Source organism: Vipera berus (assembly GCF_964194415.1).
Source record: "Vipera berus genome assembly, chromosome: 2".
Taxonomy (NCBI): domain Eukaryota; kingdom Metazoa; phylum Chordata; class Lepidosauria; order Squamata; family Viperidae; genus Vipera; species Vipera berus.
Genome location: NC_138203.1, coordinates 283,483,658 through 283,504,624, shown reverse-complemented (window position 1 = coordinate 283,504,624; position 20,967 = coordinate 283,483,658). Strand labels below are relative to the sequence as shown.

General features: G+C 51.2%; 1 protein-coding gene across 1 annotated transcript; it reads left to right on the top strand.

Annotated features, from left to right (window-relative positions):
* Nucleotides 1-1,864: 1,864 nt before the first annotated feature.
* On the top strand, nucleotides 1,865-16,975 carry LOC308663032 (major histocompatibility complex class I-related gene protein-like; the record flags this gene model as incomplete). The annotated part of the gene is made up of 7 exons (XM_081319175.1): nucleotides 1,865-1,934; nucleotides 10,938-11,213; nucleotides 12,958-13,233; nucleotides 14,713-14,994; nucleotides 16,051-16,133; nucleotides 16,660-16,692; nucleotides 16,886-16,975. The coding sequence occupies 7 exons, from the start codon at nucleotides 1,865-1,867 to the stop codon at nucleotides 16,973-16,975; spliced, it is 1,110 nt and encodes a 369-aa protein (XP_081175301.1).
* Between the last annotated feature and the right edge of the window lie 3,992 nt (nucleotides 16,976-20,967).

The window sequence follows — 20,967 nt, the reverse complement described above, 5'->3', positions numbered from 1 at the left end:
ACACAGTATTCCAAGTGTGGCTTCACTAATGCAATAAAGGTAAAGGTAATGGTTCCCCCGCACATGCCTGCTAGTCGTTTCCGACTCTAGGGGCCGGTGCTCATCTCCGTTTCAAAGCTGAAGAGCCAGCGCTTGTCCGAGGACGTCTCCATGGTCATGTGGCCGGCATGACTAGACGCCAAAGGCGCACGGAGCGCTGTTACCTTCCCACCGTAGTGTTCCCTATTTTTCTACTTGCATTTTTACATGCTTTCGAACTGCTAGGTTGGCAGAAGCTGGGACGAGTAACGCGTTCAATCTGCTACGCGGCACTCTGGATTCAACCCGCCAAACTGCCGACCTTCTGATTGACAAGCTCAGCGTCCTAACATTATCGCTTCTGGTGATCTTGATGTTATCCCTCTTATGATGTCGTGAGCTGTGATGAACAGGAACGAGAACACGCAGATGAGGACAGACAACTCATACTTTATTTAAGCAGAAACTGTACTGAGGATTCGGAGTCACCCTGCCACAATATATAGCTAGGCACTCTGGAAGCAACCAATCAGATTATACCCATGTTTGCCGCCCAAAGTTGACCAATTGCAGGACCAGAAAACGTCCTGTCTGTGTTGCTGGAGAACTAACGGTTAATAGCCCAGTACATAATACCTCTGTTGGCGCAGTCCAAGACTGGGATGGCTTTTTTGGCAGCTCCACCTGATCTGTGGTTCGGAGGGTCTCTGTGGGGTCTCCCCTCCCCGTCCCGAGTGCCCCTCCCCCCAGGCCTAGATAATCATCCTGCTTTAAAGAGCCCTGCAGTTCTGCCCCTCCCCCCCAAGAGGCGTGTTACCTTCCCACCGTAGTGGTCCCTATTTTTCTACTTGCATTTTTACGTGCTTTCGAACGCGGCACTCGGGATTCGACCCGCCAAACTGCCGACCTTCTGATCGACAAGCTCAGCGCCCTAACCCACTGAGCCACCCCGTCCCTAGTATGTTTAGGTGTGTGTTATGTATGTGTTCACTTTGAGAGCGGGCAACTAAATTTCGTTTTTGGTGTGTGTCATTGTGCCCACAGTAAAAAAAAATGACAATAAAGGTTACCTACCTACCTACCTACCCATCGCTTCCTCAGTGTCTTCATCGTAAGTTTCCAGATCCTTCATCATCTCTCACGCTCCTCTCTGCACTCTTTTTTGTGGCCTCAGCCTCTTTTTTGGATCGCGGTGACCAGGACTGCACTCTGCATTTCAAGGGTGGCCTCACTTGTGCAATATAAACCGACATACATGTCTTCTGACCTTGATGTTACATCCCTCTGTTGATGCAGCCCAGGAGTGCATTGGCTTTTTTGGTAGCTCTACCTCAGTGGTCTTCAAACTTGGCCCTTTTATGATTTGTGGACTTCAACTCCCAGAATTCCTCAGCAAGCATGCCTGCTGAGGAATTCTGGGAGTTGAAGTCCACAAGTCATAAAAGGGCTAAGTTTGAAGAACTCTGCTCTACCTGATTCCCCACCCCACCCCGCTGCGAGGGGCTGTGGGGTCCCCCTGGGCCCAGGCCCAGAGGGAACCCCCCCCCCTTCCGCGCTTTTCCAAATCCCGCAGTTCTGCCCCTCCCTCCCCCGCAAGTCACGGAATCCATCGAAGGCGATTTCCTGAGACTTTCGCTTTCCTTTCCCCCCATTCCTCTCCGCCCGGGCGTCTACCTAGCAACAGTGACGACAGGGAAACGCTTTTTTCCCCTATTGGTTGAGTTCGCCCAATCGCCAGCTTGCTGTAGATCGTTGCGCACGGTGATCAAACGGGGGGGGGGCGCGCCTCTTTCTTCCCCCTGCCGAATTCGGGAGAGCGGGGCGCAGGCTGAGGATCGGGGTCTGGATGGCTCTGCGCTCTGCCCCCGTCTTGCTCCTGGTGTGCGTGGCGGTCGCTCTGTGGGAGAGCTGCTTCGGTGAGTCCCTTTGGGGGGCGTGGGGGGTGGTTCCGCCCATTTTATTTGCCAGGGAAACTTTCTCTCTCTCCTACCCCCCCCCCAAAAAAAAGGTTATTCCCAGAAAGACAATCCTGATTCGGTCCTCCTTTTGGTCCGCTCCTCCTCCTCCCTCCCCCTCTGGCCACTTTGGGATCGGGCCCCAAAGCTCCACTACCCCCCCCCCTCCTCCCGGCCCCCAGGAGATCGCCTCTGGGGACAAGAACAAGGGTGGGCCCTCCAGATCTCAGTCAAGTCTACCTGGGCGCCCCCCCCCTGAGCACGGTTCTTTCCCTCCCTGAAAGTGGAGGTTGGTTGGTTGGTTGGTTGGTTGATTGATTGATTGAATGAATGAATGAATGAATGAATGAATGAATGAATGAATGAATGAATGAATGAATGAATGAATGAATGAATGAATGAATTTGTATACCGCCCTATTCCTGTAGCACTCAGGGCGGTTTACAGGGCAGTTAAAACCATGAAATACAAAAATTAAAATCAATTGAAACAATTAATTAAATTCAAGCCCCAAAAGTAAATCTAAAACCCAATTAAAATTAAAAAAAACCCTCAGTCTGGGCCAAACAGCTCGAAGAGCCAAGTTTTCAGGTCCCGGCGAAATGAGCGAAGGTCCGGGGCAGTCCTAAGTTCCGTAGGTAGTTGGTTCCATAGGGCAGGCGCACCCACAGAGAACGCCCTTCCCTGGGAATAACCCGCCGACATTCATTAACCGGCATTCATTAACCGGCGGTACCCTGAGAAGGCCCTCCCTGTGGGAGCGCACAGGACGATGGGAAGATGATGCCGGCAGCAGGTTTTCCCTTAGATAGGTTGTCGTTCAGCGGAGTTTGCTGACCAGGTCAGTGTGAAAGCTGGTATTTATGGGGGGGTCTCGGCCCCTCCCTAGCCATAAAACTCTCTCGCCAATGGGGCTGCTGCAGGGGAGCAAAGAAGCCTCTTTGCTCCATCTGATGACCTATTTGGGGAACTGCCATGGGCTGGCACAAAACATGTAACAATTCCCCTTCTTGCCAGCCAATGACAGGGACCAGTGAATGTGTGCAAGGGGGCGAGCAGGCGTCATAGACATGTATAAAAACATTCAGAGGACCAAACACAAACGCTTACACAGAAGGTTGTGCCGGTCAATGGGAACAGGTTTGGTGAACAGATCAGCTATCTGGTCAGCTGTATTACAGTGCTCTACACGTATAAAACCCTCTTTGGCAAGCTGTCTGACATTTTTATAGCGTATGTCTATGTGGCGAGATCTAGAGCCTACTGCATAAGCCTCCGAGATTGCAATGGCGGCTGTGTTGTCCTCTAGAATTTGGATGGGCAGAGGAGGGGCTGCCCAGATGCTCGTTATCAGCTCATTGAACCAAGTCAAATCATTGGCCGTGTCTGACAGGCTGGCATATTCAGCCTCGGCCGTGGAGCAAGAAACAAATTTTTGCTGCCTAACATGCCAATGTATTGGGCAGCCATTTAGCAATATGAGGATACCAGAAGTGCTCCGCCTACTTTTGGTGTCGCCAGCCCAGTCTGCGTCTGAGTAAGCAGAGAGCTGGGCCGTCTCCCCCTTCTCTGGTTCCAGCACAAGGAGGGCATCGGTCGTGCCCCTGAGGTACCTAAGTACCCTCTTAACAGCAGTCCAGTGGAATTCCTTTGGGTGTTCCACATGCCTGGACAATAGATTTACAGCTAAAGCTATGTCAGGCCTGCTCCAATTGCTGATATATAGCAAGGAGCCAATCACAGATCTGTAAAGCGTATTATCTGTGAACTCAGGACCGTCCTTGTGAGTATGGTTGTAAAAGTCGCTTTGCATTGGGCTATGCGTGGGATTAGATTCTGCCATTTTGCATTTGGCCAATAACTCCTCTATCTTTTCTTTTTGAGATAGAGCGAACCCCCCCTTAGTGGCCAAAATATGTACACCCAAATACTTATCAACCCGCCCCAAAGATTTCAAAGTGAACTTTTCTTCCAGGGCCTTGGCAAATTCATCACACCCTTCCTTGTCAGGTCCTACATATAGTAGGTCGTCCACATAAACTAACACCCTTTCTGTGGTACCCTTTGAGTTGCGTGTGAAAACACATTCATCTGCACGGGATGCAGTGAAACCAACTCGTTCTAAACTTTTTCTAAGGCAGTCATACCATAGTTTCCCTGACTGTTTAAGACCATATAACCCTTTGTGGAGTAACCATGTATTTTCCCCTTCTTGCTGGTAGCCAGGAGGGGCCTTCACGTAGATCTGCCGGTCCAATTTGGCGTGGAGGTAAGCCGTCTGGATGTCGAATTGGAAGACTTCCTCCCCCAGAGCGGCTGCAGTCACGAGGGCGGTCTTGACGCTCTCTGCCCGGACAGTTGGAGAGTATGTCTCCCCATAGTCTTCCATATAGCGTTGGGCGAATCCCTGAGCTACCAAACGGGCCTTATACAGGTAGAGACCATTGGCAAGTGGTTTTGCCTTGTAAACCCACCTTGTGCCAATGACTTTCCTCTCCTTTGGAGGTTGCTGGGGGGTGAAGACCTTGAGTTGTTTCAGGCTCTGCATTTCCTTCTCCATCGCGAGCTGCCATTTCTCCTGTTCTTCGATGGGCAGCTCCTGGATGTCAGAGAAGGATTTTGGGGTGACCACAACGCTGTTAACAGATGCGATGTGCCCAATGTCAATTCTCTTTGGCGGGATGCCTTTGTTGGACCGCTTTGACCTCCTTACCTTCTGCCACTCACCGCCTTTTTCTTCCGCGGGTTTCTGAGGCGTTGCTGGGGAACTGGACGGCTCATCCTCCCCATCTGAACCAGGTGGGATGACTTCTTCGTCTTGTTCCACACTTTCGTCGGTGGCAGGGTATGTGGACGTCTCAGGTGATGTCATAGTCGGTGTGCCCTTGCTGGGACGGTTGATATATGGGCTCAGATCATTGGAGTGTATCTGGGCCCAATTGGAGTCCTCTTCGAAGGAGGCAGATTGGGAAGTCACAATCCTGCCCCCTTCTCCCAGGAAACGGTAGGCCTTGGAGCCAGGAGCGTAGCCCAAGAACCTCAGTCTCTGGGAGACAGATCTCCCCTTCTTCCGCAGCTGCTTGGGAATGTGAACCCATGCATATGACCCAAACACACGTAAATGTCCAAGATTTGGTTTCCTACCATGAACTAGGAAATATGGGGTCTGGTTCACAACACTGCTCCAAGTGCGGTTTAAGGTGTAATTAGCGTATTTTACAGCTTCTGCCCAGTATGATTCTGCAACCCCTGCGTCTGCAATCAGACTACGCATCATAGTTTGTAGGACTCCATTTCTTTTCTCTGCCACACCATTCTGAGCGGGGGTGAAAGGCGCGGTAAGAAAATGGCGGATGCCCTTACGCTTAACCCAGTCCTGGAATTTTCGGGACATGAACTCAGCCCCGCGGTCGCTCTGCAGTTGTGCGATCTTGGTTTTATACTGGGTCTCTACAAAGTTGTAGAGTGATTTTATGGCGTCAAAGGCATCAGATTTTTCTGTGAGGATGTACACGTGGCCGTACCTTGAAAAATCATCAACTGCAGTGAGAAAATACTGACTTTTCCCTAGGGATGGTGTGAAAGGCCCGACCAGATCAACATGAACTAGTTGGTATGGGAATTGGGTCTTACGCAGTGATGTTTTTGGAATAGGCGCAGCCTTCCTCTTTGACTTCTTACAGATTGCACAGTCCAGGAATACCTCACAATCTTTGAGCTGGACTCCCTCAGCAAACTCTCCCATCTTTTTAACCACAGGGAAGCTTGCATGACCTAATCTTCGGTGCAAAATATGGGCACACTTATCGTGGAGTGGCTTCCCGACTGACACCCTCTTGGCATTGGTTGCCTTGAGCGGTGTTTCAGGTGACAGCTGAGGTTGGGATTTCTTATCCACACTGCCTTGCTGTGGGGGCTTGGATGCAACCGCTTCACCCTTGCGGTCGTTAAGCAGCCTTGGGGTTGTCTGTGAGGCCCCTTCTAAGGGGGAGAAATATGGCAAATCATCTATGATGGCTATATTTCCAATGACCCTCTGGTGCCGGGTGACATGACCTCCCCCTTTGCGAAATAAAACTTCCACCCCGTCATCGTCACATAACTTGATAATGCTCAATAGGTTGTTCGCAATAGAGGGCGCGTGTAAGACACCTTCAACTTTTCCAAGCCCGGGTAGAGAAACCGTGCCCTCCCCAATAACTAAAGCTTTATCACCGTTGGCCACCTTGACAGATGAGTTAATTTTCTTTACCCTTTTAAAACCTTGACTCACATTTGTAATGTGAGATGAAGCTCCAGAGTCCAGTAACCATAAGTCAGTGGAGCTATCAGCTCTTGTGGTGGGGGCACAGGTAGACACAAGATTGTTGGTACTTTTGGCCCCGCCACGGCCCCTTACTTGTCCCTTGCCCCTACCTTGATTGGGACCACGCTTGGGGCCTTGTTGAAAATGGGGGCAGTCCTTCTTGAGGTGCCCCTCAGAGCCACAGGTGAAACACTTGAGTAGAGCATTAACCTGCTCTGAGTTGCGGTGTCGTCTGCTGGCTGGCTGGCTGGCTCTGTTGTATTCTCCCGTATGCCTACGTCTGCTATCTTCGTCAATGAGTCTGCCCTCGAGGTAGGACAGAGGCATGGGTTCATCCCTGCCCCCTTCCAGGGAAATAATAAAATTGTTCCAACTTTTGTCCAGGGAAGCCACGATAACTGCGACCAAGTTTTCTTCAGGTATTCGGTAATTTTTGGACATTAGTTGCGCCCTGAGGGATTTTAATTTTCCAAGATGTTCTGCCATGCTGGCCCCAAACCTGAGTCTTGTGTTGTAAAACTCAGTTGTGAGTCTGGTGAGAGAACCCATGCTCTTGCTGTTGAATAAATTGTACAATAAGCGCCAAACTGCGCAAGCTGTGAGTCCATCTGGAATGCTAGGGAACAAATTATCATCGATGGACGCCATCAGAGTGGAAAAAGTCTGTCTATGAAGCCATTCTTCTCGTGAGCTCCACGGGAGAGGTGGTGGGTTCAGGGCCATTTCAAGAATCCCATCCTTTAATAGACATGCCTGCAAATTTCTATTCCAACTGTGGTAGTTTTCACCCCCAATTTTTAGTTTTTCAAAGTTGGGAGGCAACGTGGACGCAGCTAGAAAAGTTTTATCCCATTCCTCTAGCATCTGGGAGGTTGGCATTGAAAAAAATGGTAAAGGTACCCCTCTAGTGGGCGTTGGTGGTATATTTCTCTGATTTTCAGGTGGCCCCCCTTCTGGGTTAAAAGGCCCGTACTGGGCATGTCCGGAAAACATGTGATCAGGGGGTGGGCGGAGCCCAAGATTGCCGGCCGGCACTTGGTTTTGAAAATGCTCTGGAAAACTTTCCTGGAGCCCCCCCGGCCTTGGATTGCCTTGAGAAGCCCATCGCTGTTCCTGAAGACCTTGGGGATGGCTAAAGCCGATGCTGGAGGAGGGGGCCAACCCCCCCCCGAAGGCCAAGTAAGGAGAGTGCCTGGGCGGGGGCGAAAGGAAGGCTGGGGGCCCCGGAGAGAGGGTCGGGGGCCTTGGGGGGTAATGAGCAATCTTATTGCCATCATAGGTCACGAGGGTTTCTGCTGGAGAGAGCCCAGGAGTTTGCATGTTGCTACGGCTGGAAGCCAGGGGTTGCTGGGCCTCCAGACTTAGTTGAGGCCTTTCTTTGTTAGAAAATGTGGGCGCACAGGGGGCTGCCATCTTGCTTCCTGTGCCGGGCCATGCGGTCTCCCTGGGCGCAGCCATCTTGTTTCCTGTTGCCCCAGGAAGCTGTAGGTCACAGTTAGGCAGGGGATTTCGCGCCGAAAGCCCTGGGGTCCCGGGGTTACTCAGGGTGGCAGGCGCCATATTGAGGAGCCTCATGGTGGCTGAGGGGGGGCTTACCCGGCATCCACAGTCCTTCTGCACTGAAGTCCTTCGTGGAGAGGCTTGTGGGGTCTCCTGTACTTCAAGGAGTTTTAGAAGCATTTCCTTGCATTCCGGTGTAGACATTTGATCCACGCGTTGCTTGCGTTGGGCCCGGAGCGCTTCTGCTGCATCTTGACAGTCATGGGCGGACTGTAAAACTTCCAAGCTTCCCTCTGTGGCGTGCAGAAGGAAGCCATCTGTGCTCTCACCTGGAGCGGGGCTTGCTTCAAGGGCTAGAGCTGCTGACCTTGATTGAAGACACTGGGATCTCCGGCCATCCATTTCAGTTTCAAATCTAGGCATTAGCTGCAGGCTTGGAAGCGTTCCCTTTAACCATCCTCTCTGCTACCAACTTGTGAAGCAGCTTTCACAAGAGATCGATGGAACGTTAAGGTGCTTCCAAGTGAAATAGGCAGAATGCATAGATGCAGTCATTATGAAGCTTTATTCATCGACAGGTTATATAAAAAGAGCTATATGGCATGGAAGCATCCATGCTTGTAAGATAGAGAATGCATGCGAGAGAATAGATAGGAAGAGAAGCAGAACTAGAAGCTTAGAGCAGCCCCAGAGCAGAGGTATTTATGGGGGGGTCTCGGCCCCTCCCTAGCCATAAAACTCTCTCGCCAATGGGGCTGCTGCAGGGGAGCAAAGAAGCCTCTTTGCTCCATCTGATGACCTATTTGGGGAACTGCCATGGGCTGGCACAAAACATGTAACAGTCAGTTCACACACTTGCTGGGCTGCCTTCGTACATTCCCCCTCCGCTTGGGTCGCCTCTTTCCTGACTTTGGCTGGGATATGTGGGCTCGCTGGGGCTTTGGGTGCTGGGAGGACTTGGCTTGTTTCTCGACTCGCTTGCCTGCATTGGCCGAGACTTGTGCCCTGTGAATGCGGCAGTAGAAGAGTGTGTTTGTGTGTGGGGGGGGGGCTTCCGCCGTCTTTTATCTGCCTGGGAAACTTCCTTTCCCCCCCCCACCCCCCCCCCCCAAAAAAAGGTTATTCCCAGAAAGAGAATCCTGATTCGGTCCTCTTTCTAGTCTGCTCCCCCTCCGCCCCCCTCTGGCCACTTTGAGATCAGGCCTGAAAGCTGGAAATGGGAATCTGCCTTTCTTTGGGCTGGCAAAAGTGCAGGATCCGGGTCGAAAGAGGACAAGTTTCAGAGAAAGCGAAAGAAGTAATAAATCTGGAGCCTTTCTAGCCCCCCCCCCCACCGGGAATCCCGGTTTCAGACCCATAGTGGGGTTGTTGCAATGAGGAAATCCTGGGGTAGTCACGGATTTTCTGTGGTATAAAAATAGCAGTGCAGCTTAGACTTATATACCGCAGGGCTTCAGGGCCATGGTCTTTCCAGTTGCAATGTATGGTAGTGAAAGTTCGACCATAAAAAAGGCTGAGCGCCAAAGAATTGAGGCCTTTGAACTGTGGTGCTGGAGAAGACTTCTGCGAGTCCCTTGGACTGCAAGGCGATCAAACCGGTCAGTCCTAGAGGAGATCAACCCTGACTGCTCTTTAGAAGGCCAGATCCTGAAGCTGAAACTCAAATACTTTGGCCACCTAATGAGAAGGAAGGACTCACTGGAGAAGAGCCTAATGCTGGGAAAGTTTGAGGGCAAGAGAAGAAGGGGACGACAGAGAATGAGGTGGCCGGATGGAGTCACTGAAGCAGTAGGTGTGAGCTTAAATGGACTCCAGAAGATGGTAGAGGACAGGAAGGCCTGGAGGAACGTTGTCCATAGGGTCGCGATGGGTCGGACACGACTTCGCAGCTAACAACAACAACAACAAGGGCTTCACGGCCCTCTCTGAGCGGTGTGCAAAGTCAGCATTCTGCCCCCAACAATCTGGGTCCTCAGTTTACTGACCTCGGACGGACGGAAGGCTGAGTCAACCTTGAGGCTGGGGGGGGGATCGAACTCCTGACTGTGAGCAGATTTAGCCTGCAATGCTGCATTGTTAACCTCTGCACAAACCATGCCTCAAGGTATGAGTGGGGAGCCCCACTGAGTCCCGGGTTCAAGGCCAATTCCTGTCCAGATGCCTGAACTCTGGGACGGGAGGGGGAATTTCCAACCGGGGAGGGGGGATGTTGAGCGAAGAGGAAGATGTGGGGAAGGGGCCTACGTGGCTTCATTGCTGCTCCCTTCACTTCCCCCCTCCCTACGTATCTCCTTGGCAGTCGGCTTGGGTTTCCCTTAAGGATCCCGGGGTCTCTGGTCTCTCCCACTCCCTCCCCCATTTTATAAAAATCTCCCCTAAAATCTGCAGCTGTTAATCGTCCACGTTGGCTTACGGTGATGTGGGAATGTTTTTTTCTCCTGTGAATGGAAAATGGGGTTTCCTGCTGCTTTTGAGCTTCTGGGGGTGACCAGATGGGGTTTCCTGCTGCGTTTGAGCTTCTGGGGGTGGAATCCCCCCCCTTTACCTCTCGGCGACTGCGGCATCCTTGGGGCAGACTGAGCAATGCAGAAGAAGGTTTGAGGGAGGCCTTGCTGGAATGTGGCGGCGGGGGGGGGGGAGAAACACAAGCTTGGGGGACCTGCTCTCTCTTTGGTCCTGCTTTCCTTTCTCTTCCTCTCTTACCCCCAAGCTCTCTGCCCCACAAGACTTCAGACCTCCAGAAGCTGCTCCTTTGTATCTCAGTGGTCCCCTTTCCACCCTCTGTCTCCATCATCTCCCCCTTCCTTTCCCCCTTCCTCCTCCGCCCCCAGCTCTCCTCCTCCTCTTCCTCCTCCTCTTCTTCCTCTTCTCCTTCACCACCACCTCCTCCTCCTCCTCCTCTTCTCCTGCTTCTCCTCCTCCTCCTCCTCCTCCTCCTCTTCTTCTTCTTCTTCTTCTTCTTCTTCTTCTTCTTCTTCTTCTTCTTCTCCTTCTCCTCCTCCTCCTCCTTCTCCTCCTCCTCCTCCTCCTCCTCCTCCTCCTCCTTCTTCCTTCTTCCTTCTTCCTTCTTTCCCCTCAGAGCCTCAGATTGGAGCCGCCATAGGATCTGGGTCCCTCAGCTGAAGCCCCCTAACTCTGCCCCTCTGGGTCCCTTCCAGGCGCCTCCTCGCACTCCCTGAAGTATTTTGTCACCTCCATCTCGGAGCCCAGTCAGGGGCAGCCCGACTATGTCATTGTGGGGGACGTGGACGGTCAGGTCTTCAGTTCCTATGATAGTAACAGCCGGAGGATGGAGCCTCGAGTCTCCTGGATGGAGAAGGTGGGGAAGGAGGACCCCCAGTACTGGGACAGGAACACCCAGATGGCACGTGAGGAAGAGGAGGTGTTCAGAAGAGACCTGGTGATTGCCAGGACTCGCTACAATCAGAGCAAAGGTGAGCGATGGGTCGGGTGGCTCCTCCTGCCCCATAATCCCCTCCCCAGGAACCAGAGGGGGGGGAAATGGGATCCCTTCAAAGGGAAAGGCCGCTTCCACACATTTTAAAAAGTTTTTAACATGTTTATTCTTCCCCCCCAATTAATATAATTTTAATCTTCATTAAAATTAGTCCTCATTTAATCTTCATATTCACTTCGATATGAGCCAGCAGTGTATGGCAGCAGCCAAGAAAGCTAACACAATCCTGGGTTGTATAAATAGAAGCATAGAATCAAAATCACGCGAAGTATTAGTATCACTTTATAAATCCCTAGTATGATCACACCTGGACTACTCGCACCAGTTTTGGTCACCACACTACCAAAAAAAAAAAAGATGTTGAGACCTTGGAAAAAGTTCAGAGAAGAGCAACTAAGATGATTAAAAACCTGGAGACTAAAATGTATGAAGAATAGTTGCAGGATTGGGGTGTGGCTGGGTGTGGCTAGTCTGGAGAAAAGAAAGTCTAGGGGCGACATGACAGCAGTATTCCAGTATTTGAGGGGCTGCCACAAAAAGGAGGGGGGTCAACTTATTTTCCAAAGCACCAGAAGGCAAGACAAGAAACAATGGATGGAAAATAATCAAGGAGAGAAGCAACCTGGAATTAAGGAGAAACTTCCTAAGAGCGAGGACAATTAACCAGTGGAACAGCTTGCTTTCAGAAATTGTGGGCGCTCCATCACTGGAGGCTTTTAAGAAGAGACTGGACAGCCACTAGTCTGAAAGGGTACAGGGTCTCCTGCTTGAGCAGGGGGCTGGACTAGAAGACCTCTTAAGATCCCTTCTAGCTCTATTCTGTTCTAAGATTGTCTTTGCCTCCATAGGTAAAGGTAAAGGTTCCCCCGCACATGTGTGCTAGTTGTTTCCAACTCTAGGGGCCGGTGCTCATCTCTGTTTCAAAGCCGAAGAGCCAGCGCTTGTCCAAGGATGTCTCCGTGGTCATGTGGCCGGCATGACTAGACGCCAAAGGCGCACGGAACGCTGTTACCTTCCCACCGGAGTGGTCCCTATTTTTCTACTTGCATTTTGACGTGCTTTCAAACTGCTAGGTTGGCAGAAGCTGGGACGAGTAACAGGCGCTCACTCTGTTACGCGGCACTCGGGATTCAACCCGCCAAACTGCCAACCTTCTGATCGACAAGCTCAGTGTCCTAACCTTCTGAGCCACCGCGTCCCTTTTCTGCCAATTGCAGTTAATAACAACAGTTAAAGTTATCTATCTGTCTGTACATTGATATTGATATAAACTGAGGAAAAGGATGATAGATCCCCCCCCTCAAAAAAAAAAGTAAATGGATCCTGAGGAGATCCTGGGGAAAGCAAGTCCTCGTCCTTCTGTCCGTTTCCACCCCAGAGAAATGAGGGATCAATTGCAGATCCTCCTGGGGAAACTAGATCCCTTTCCTTCACCCCCTTTTTGGAGGGACGAGTGGGGCCCCAAACACCAGGAGCTTCTTCTCATCCTCCATTTGGAAGGAGAGGCCAGGAGGCCAAATGGGGTGGGGGCTCTAGGAGCGGGGGGGGGCCACAAGGCTGTTTCCAGGATCCTCCCAATCTTGAGGGGGCTTCTTTTCCCTGGAGGAAATGGGAGTGTCTGTCAGTGTCTCCCTCCAGCGTCAAAGCACCTGCAGGGAGGGGGTGTCTCTATCTACCTTGAGGACCACCCCCCCATAACCATCATCTTGCTCCTATTTCAGGCCTTCACACATGGCAGAGAATGGTCGGCTGTGAGCTCCGGGGAGACGGGAGCAAAGGAGCGTATCAACAATACGGCTACGACGGGAGGACCTTTCTCACCTTCGACAAGGAGACCCTCACCTGGGTGGCTCCCGACCCCCAGGCCCGGATCACCCAGAGGAAATGGGACGCTATTCCAGGATATAATCAGAGACGGAAGACCTACCTGGAGGAAGTCTGCATCAAGTGGCTGGAGAAGCACCTGTCCCACGGGAAGGAGACGCTGCTCAGGACAGGTGAGCCTCTGGATCCAGGCTGGACTTTTCTCCTTTTGTGGTCGGATTTCTTGGATACGGTTGTCCTCTTTGGGTGCCTGGTCTAGAGCCTGTTTGCGTTGGTGAGAATCATCCTCCTCTCCTTCCAGAATCTCTCCAAGCCCTGTTGGGTTCCCCCTTGCCAGGCCGCCATTCAGTGGACCAGGAAACGCAGGCTCTGCCTGGTGTCTGTCTGGGTGGATCAGGCAGCAAAAGCACTCAGGGGTGTCCTCTTCACAAGCACAAGGAGGAGACAGGCATTTTGGGTTCTTCAGGGAAACCCCCATTAGTCAAACTGTAGCCAAGTGTGAGGGGCTCCCTTAATTTCCCCCCATTAACTCTCCTTCCCCCCACATCCCACAGGGGGCTCCCTGCCCTGCCCCTGATGATGCATCTCTAACACCCTCCACTAGGGGGCTTCACTTCTACCATTAATAAGAGATCATCAGTGCTCTTGTTTGGGCCAAAGAGGCTATGGTGAGGCGTTCTTACCTTCCCAGGGGGGAAAGAAAGCCCCCAAATTTCTATGGATAAACCTCAAACCTATCCCCGCAATTCTGACATAGCGAGCCTTTCCTCAGAACAACCCCCTCCCCACCATCAGGAACACCCCCTCATATTATCATTGTTTCCTGTGATTATTGTTACTGTTATTGTTTTCCCTTCTAGATTACTCCTCCTCCTTCCACCTCCCCCCCCCAATCAAAAAGTTGCGATAGGTCACAACACATCATGTCACATTGCGAGTTTGACATCCCTGCATTAGGGAATAATCCACCCCCCCTACAATAACCAGCATCCCCTCCCTGCTCTGGAAGCTCTCTCTCTCTCTCTCTCTCTCTCTCTCTCTCTCTCTCTCTCTCTCTCTCTCTCTCTCTCTCCCTCCCTCCCTCTCTCTCCACCCCCCCCATGGGTTTCACCTCTCTCTCTGCCTCCCTTTGATAGGCAGAATCTCTTTTCCAAATTAACCAGGGTGAGAGTCCAAAACTCCTTTTTGCTATGATTCTGGCTTTCCTCCTCTTGAAATTGGGGTCGTGTCCCTTGCAAAGAGGCCTGGAGCTGCCTCAGATTCAGGGGTGCAGAAGAAAAGCACAAAAGTAGGGAGAAACCTCTGTGTTGTTGTTGTCTTGAAAGGGAACTTAAAAGAGCAGCTCCATATTCCCTCCCCTGAAGGGAGCAGCCCGAGATCACTCAGAATTCAAAGCAGCCCGAGAGGAATTTCCTTGGACCCTCAATTTGCTGCCGGAGGTTTTTCAGGCTGAGTCCCTGGGAAGGACTCAAAATCCAGGAGTTCTTGTGGTTGAGCATTTTCCAGATCTGGAGCATGTCCTAAAACTCTTGGGGACACTGCAGGTGTGGAGTGGGAAGTAGTGGGAGATTTTCCTGCCCCCCCAAGTTTCCCACCCACCTTCCAGGCTCTGGAGGGGCCCAGAGTTAATTCCGGGGGTGCCTTTTTTGCAGAGCCCCCAGAGGTGACGGTGAGCAGCAAGACGGAGGTGGAGGATGGGATGGAGACACACAACTGCCGGGTCCATGGTTTCTACCCCAGGGAGATCGATGCCTCCTGGAGGAGGGACGGGGAGGAATGGCTGCAGGACACCTTCCGTGGCACTGTGGCCCCCAACGCGGATGGGACCTTCCACGCCTGGCTCAGCATCCAGATCGATCCCAAGGAGAGGGGCCGCTATCGGTGCCACGTGGAGCACGACGGCCTGGAGGAGTCTCTGGACGTGGCCCTGGAGGGTGAGAGGCTGCAGGGAGGGAAAGGCTGGGCTCTTTGGCAGGCTGGAGGGTTGTGGGAGGGAAATCTCTGTTCTGTACCAGCCTGCTACCGGCCCTGCAGAAAAGGCAGGGACAACCCCTTTTACAAGAAGGCAAGAGGCTGGAACTAAGCCTGCCAAATTTATGGACACAAAAGCAAACAGAACAAGACATGAACCATGAAACAGGAGCTATTCAAACGGTTGCCTTCAGCAAACCAGCCCTCCCACACATTCCCCTTTTAAACAGTTCAGGGCGTGGCTTCTCTCTGCCTCCTTCCGAGGTGCCCCATTGCCTTCCTCTGTTTACTCCTGATTGACTGCCTCCTGCGTCGGGCGTCCTTGAACAGGGCCAGCTGTGGGTCATCTTCATCCACGCTGTCAGGCTCACACAGCTGGGTCTGCGTCGTAACCAGGTGGGAGGGGCCTGGCTGAGGGCTCTCATCAGCAAGCTCTCCAACACCTTCAGCAACCTCTCCAACACCCCCCTCCTCGTCCTCTGAATCGTCCGACCCAACTGCCGAACCCACAGGCTGACCCTGAATCACAACAATCTCACCCCCAGATGTGTCCAGATGTGAGCATACCTGAGCCTTTGGTTTTTCCCCATGTTTGAGGTTGGTGTACCTGCAGGGAACAATAAATAGAATTGGCTTCAGGCTGCCCAATTCCACTCAGAGTCATGACATATAGGGTCAACCTATAAATAGAACAAAATCTGTTAACACATTTTGTTTATATTATTGTGTTGGTGAAGTTTTTATTTTGTAAGTTGCCGAGAGTCACAAGGTTGCAAAAGGCTATTTTTGAGCTGAAGAGCTAAAGCTGAATTCAGTTGCCTTCATGCTGGCCTGGTGTGAGAAGGCAGCGACACGAGGACACGTCCTGTAAAAAATGATTATCAAGGCGTCTTCATGCTACAGTTAGAGGGACACAAAAATGACCCTGTGGAGTTTTTAATTTGGGGAATTTCCAGCTTTCGCTGCTGGAGGATTGTTTGGGGTTCTCCTTCAATTATCTGCTCTTCCTCCCAATTCAGAGCCAAAATCCAACCTGGAGCTCATCATCGGCTGCGTTGTGGCTGGCCTTGTCCTGATGATGTGTGCGATTGTTGGGATCTTGGTATTTCTTAGTAAGTATCTTCTTTTCTAGGTGATGGAAGGAAGATGGGGAGGTTCCTCCCGAGTCTCTCCCTTTGGGGAGCTTCTTCTGGGATTCCTCCTGTCCTGTTTACCCAGCCCTCTTGGGGACCATCTGAGATCTTGGTCTCTTGCTGGGACTCCAGTCTCGATTCAGCTGAGTCTGAGGTTGAGACAATCTTGTCTTCTTCTGAGTTGAGAAGAGGCATCAGACTTCCGTCCCTTTCAAGGTCTTTGGTCAAAGAGCAGCAGAGAAGGATTTCCATGAAAATCTTCCTCCCCTCCCAGCTGCTGCTGCTTCCCCCATTTCTCCTCCATCCATCTCGGAGGCAGCAGGTCTCTCTTGGGGCAAATCAGGAGATACATTTGCATTTTGAAGATCTTTGTGTCTTTGTTAGTGGGTCAAATTGACTGTGAAATATCTCCTGGGGTTCTTCCTCTTGCAGAGACAGAGATTGGATGATCTCTGGGGGATTCTTTTGGCCTTTCACTGATTTTTGTCTTTGCAGAGAGACGTCAAGATGGCCACAGAACGGCACCGAGTGAGTGAATTGTCCTCTTTACATGTAATCTCCAACTCAGAGCAAGGACCAGAGGCACCATCATTTGAAGGGTGTGTGTGTGTGTATGTGTATTGGTTTAAACACAAAAGAATCTCACGGAGCTGTAGAGTTGTGCTATCTTCCTCTTCCTCAAGAACTAATCTGGGGAATGAGGGTTCTTTTTTTATAACAGCCAGGCTGTAGTCCTCAAGGAGAAACATCTGGAACAGGGAAGCTTCCAGAAGGTGAGAAGACCCAGCTGGTGGAAGGTCTCTCTGAGTGAGAAGCTGCCCTGTTTCCCAAGTGGGCAGGAAGGAAAGGTTTGGTGAAATGAGAGTCAGAAGCTCCACAAAATTAGGGATCGAAAGGGGGTAAATTTTGAGAGAAAAGGAGCTGTGGGGGACACCGACTGGATCTCCTCTTGATCTCCTACTGGAAGACTCTGTAAGCATGAACTAGTTGAAAAAAGAGACTTTGGATCCATCTGTATGCTCAGGTCAGCTGTGCCTTCTGAATGCAGAATCGCTGTTGTGATTCAGGGTCAGCCTGTGGGTTCGGCAGTTGGGTCGGACAATTCAGAGGACGAGGAGGGGGGGTGTTGGAGAGCTTGCTGAGGATAGTATTGAGGCTCCACAGAGCCCTCAGCCAGGCCCCTCCCATCTGGTTACGACACAGACCCAGCTGTGTGAACCTGACAGCGTGGATGAAGATGACCCACAGCTGGCCCTGTTCAAGGACGCCCGACGCAGGAGGCAGTCAAGCAGGAGTAAACAGAGGAAGGCAATGGGGCACCTCGGAAGGAGGCAGAGAGAAGCCACGCCCTGAACTGTTTAAAAGGGGAATGTGTGGGAGGGCTGGTTTGCTGAAGGCAACCGTTTGAATAGCTCCTGTTTCATGGTTCATGTCTTGTTTTGCTCTGTTTGCTTTTGTGTCCATAAATTTGGCAGGCTTAGTTCCAGCCTCTTGCCTTCTTGTAAAGGGGTTGTCCCTGCCTTATCTGCAGGGCCGGTAGTAGGCTGGTACAGAACAATCGCTGAATATTGCTCCGTGTGGATAGAGATATAAATTTTAAGAACTCAGAAACTTAAATCCAAAAACTTTTCCATATAACAATATTATCTCCATCAGGTCTACAACCGAGTGAGTCGGTTGACTTAATGCAGGGGTGTCAAACTCAATTTCATTGAGGGCCGCATCAGCATTGTGGTTGCCCTCAGGGGGCCGGGTGGGTATGGCCTGGGTGGGCGTGGCCTACTGGGTGGGCGTGGCTAGAGTGCGTATGGCCTACTGGGTGGGCGTGGCCAGCTCTACATCATTTGCATCAAGGGTGCCTATGGGGGCCTGGGCAGGAGTGGGACAGATCTGAGGGTCTCTGGCAGAAGGAGGGTCTCTGGGCCAGGGCCAAGGCAGTGGGGGCCGTTCCCTCACTGTTTCCAGGATGGCTTCGCGGGCCACATGAAACCACTTCGCGGGCCGGATCCGGTCCCCGGGCCTTGTGTTTGACATGTCTGGCCTAGCTGACTGGAAGATCCTTCTAACTGAGAAGCTTTCCAACTAATAGATAAAAGAGTTGGAAGGGACCTTGGAGGTCTTCTAGCCCAGGGCTTTTCAACTTTTTCACCCCATTGTACCACTTTTAGGATATGGCAACATCCGAGTACCACCAGTCGCCTAGCAAGGTGTCAGAAACTTGATGACCAAAAAAAAAAGAAAGGAAAAAATGTAAGTCCTCGACTTACAACAGTTCGTTTAGTGACTGTTCAGAAGTTACAATGGCACTGTAACAAGACACCTGCCTGCCTGCCCAGTGGCGCTCTTCCTCCTGTCCGAGGTTTTCATTGTGGTGAGCATTTCTGTTGAGGATTGGCAGTGGGGGTGGGAGGTGTTTGGTTTTTATTCCTCCCCCCCTCTGCTGGGTGGTTGCAGCAGGTTTTGGTCACTTCACGTGACCCTGGGACACTGTGACCGTCATAAATATGAATCAGTTGCCAAGCATCTGAATGTAAATCACAAGACCCTGGAAATGCTGCAACATTCCAGCTGATCGCGCTTCTTCTGGGCTCAGCAGAAGCTCCGGGATTAGCCCCAAGCTCCATCTGGATCCTGGCGCTGATCCTGGCGCTTCCGCTGAGCCCTGACAGCCCTGCAACTCCAGCCGTCTCTCGGTCAGGCTTGTGCGGTGCTGCCACCGGTTCAGCTCATTCTCCTCCCCCGCTACCACTTTTCTAGGATGGTCGGGTACCACCTGCCAGGTGCCAATGTACCACAGGTGGTACCCGTACCACTGGTTGAAAAGCTTTGCCCTAAAAGACCATCTCATTAATGCCAAATCAACTTCCTCTGCCTGTTGTTCTCAGAGCTGCTTTATTTGCAATCGTTTTTTTCCCAGCAGGCCAATTGGCTGCAGAGAGCAGCCTCTGGATGTGGAGGATAGGCTAGGGGTCCTGGTAACAGGGGATGATGGGAGTTGAAGTCTAGTGCACTTGGAGGACTCCCAAGTTCTAGCTGGAACAAAATTAAAATGTCTCGGTTAAGATATTTAATTGCTGGAGCAGTTAAGGGTTGGACAATGAGTTAAGAACACGCAGTTATAGCTAATGGGTTAAAGAGAGCTAGCCACTGCATGAGGCAATCTGAGCTGTGATTTGTTGCCTTGAGTGCAAAGGGGAAGGTTCCTTATTCCCCCCCACACACTTTTTTTGTCTCTGTGTGCTGTGTGTGCTCTGTAATTTACCTCATGATGTTCCTGCTGTGTTGCTTTCCTGACTTATCTTGTTTGCTGCGTGTATAGTTGTAAAATATATTTATATAAAACGACAAGTTCATGTCAGCATCTCTGACTCCATTTGGACATTGGCTGCACAATTCTCTAACAGGCAATTCGTGGAGTGTGCTTGTGTGAAAGCATAAAATCAGTTGTGTTATTTTCAGCCTATTCAGCTGGGGAATTCTGGGGACTTGAAGTCCACATTTTTAAAAACTCTAAAATATGTTTTTTTAAAAAAAAAAAAAGAGAGAGAGAAAAGATTGGATAACCACTTGTCTGGAATGATATAGGGCAGACATGTCAAACACAAGGCCCGGGGACCGGATCTGGCCTGCGAAGTGGTTTCATGTGGCCCGCGAAGCCATCCTGGAAACAGTGAGGGAACGGCCCCCACTGCCTTGGCCCTGGCCCAGAGACCCTCCTTCTGCCAGAGACCCTCAGATCTGTCCCACTCCTGCCCAGGCCCCCATAGGCACCCTTGATGCGAACGATGTAGAGCTGGCCACGCCCACCCAGTAGGCCATACGCACTCTAGCCATGCCCACCCAGTAGGCCACTCCCACCCTGGCCACACCCACCCGGCCCCCTGAGGGTAACTGCAATGCTGATGCGGCCCTCAATGAAATTGAGTTTGACACCCCTGATATAGGGTCTTCTGCTTGAGCAGAGGGTTGGACTAGAACAGGCATGTCAAACTGGCGACGTCATGCGCGACATATCGGAACTTTTCCCCATTGCTGAAAATGGGATGGGCGCGGTTTCTCCGTGACGCTCCAGCCCGCGGGCCGGCAGTTTGACACCCCTCGACTTGAAGATGTCCAAAGGTATCTTTCAACTCTGTTATTCTGAAGTTCTGAATTTCAGATCAATAAGTTGCCAAGGCTGAGAAACACACCTTGCTAGGATCTTAATTTTCCCAGCACTTTTGTGCCACCTGAATCAGCAGGACGTAAGTATCATATATTAATATTGGCAAATGTACAGGGCCTAGCCCAGGAGTAGGCAACCTCGGCTCTTTTATGACTCATGGACTTCAACTCCCAGAATTCCTGAGCCATGCTGGCTCAGGAATTCTGGGAGTTGAAGTCCATGAGTCATAAAAGAGCCGAGGTTGCCTACCCCTGGCCTAGCCCCTCATTTTCAGAGAAGAGGAAATGTAGCTCCCTTTTCGTGGAAATTTTGTCTTCTTCTAACCCCCTCCAACAATTTTTCACAGACAGACTTGAGGCAGGCCATAAAGAAAGATACAAAGAATACATAAAAATGCTGCATGACATAAAAGTGAGGTTGGACATAAAAGTAAGGCATAGAGAAAATGCGTGTATTAGTTGGAAGAAGAACAAGGAAGTGGAAGATGCCAAACCACAAGTTCAACTGTTGGTCACATCTCATAGGCCAGCACAGAGTTCAGTTACAGCTAACCACATACATCTCACTTGTAGGTAACCACAAAGATGGTGCCGGAAACTTAGACGCTTAGCAAAACACCTGTGACCTTTGCTAGAGAC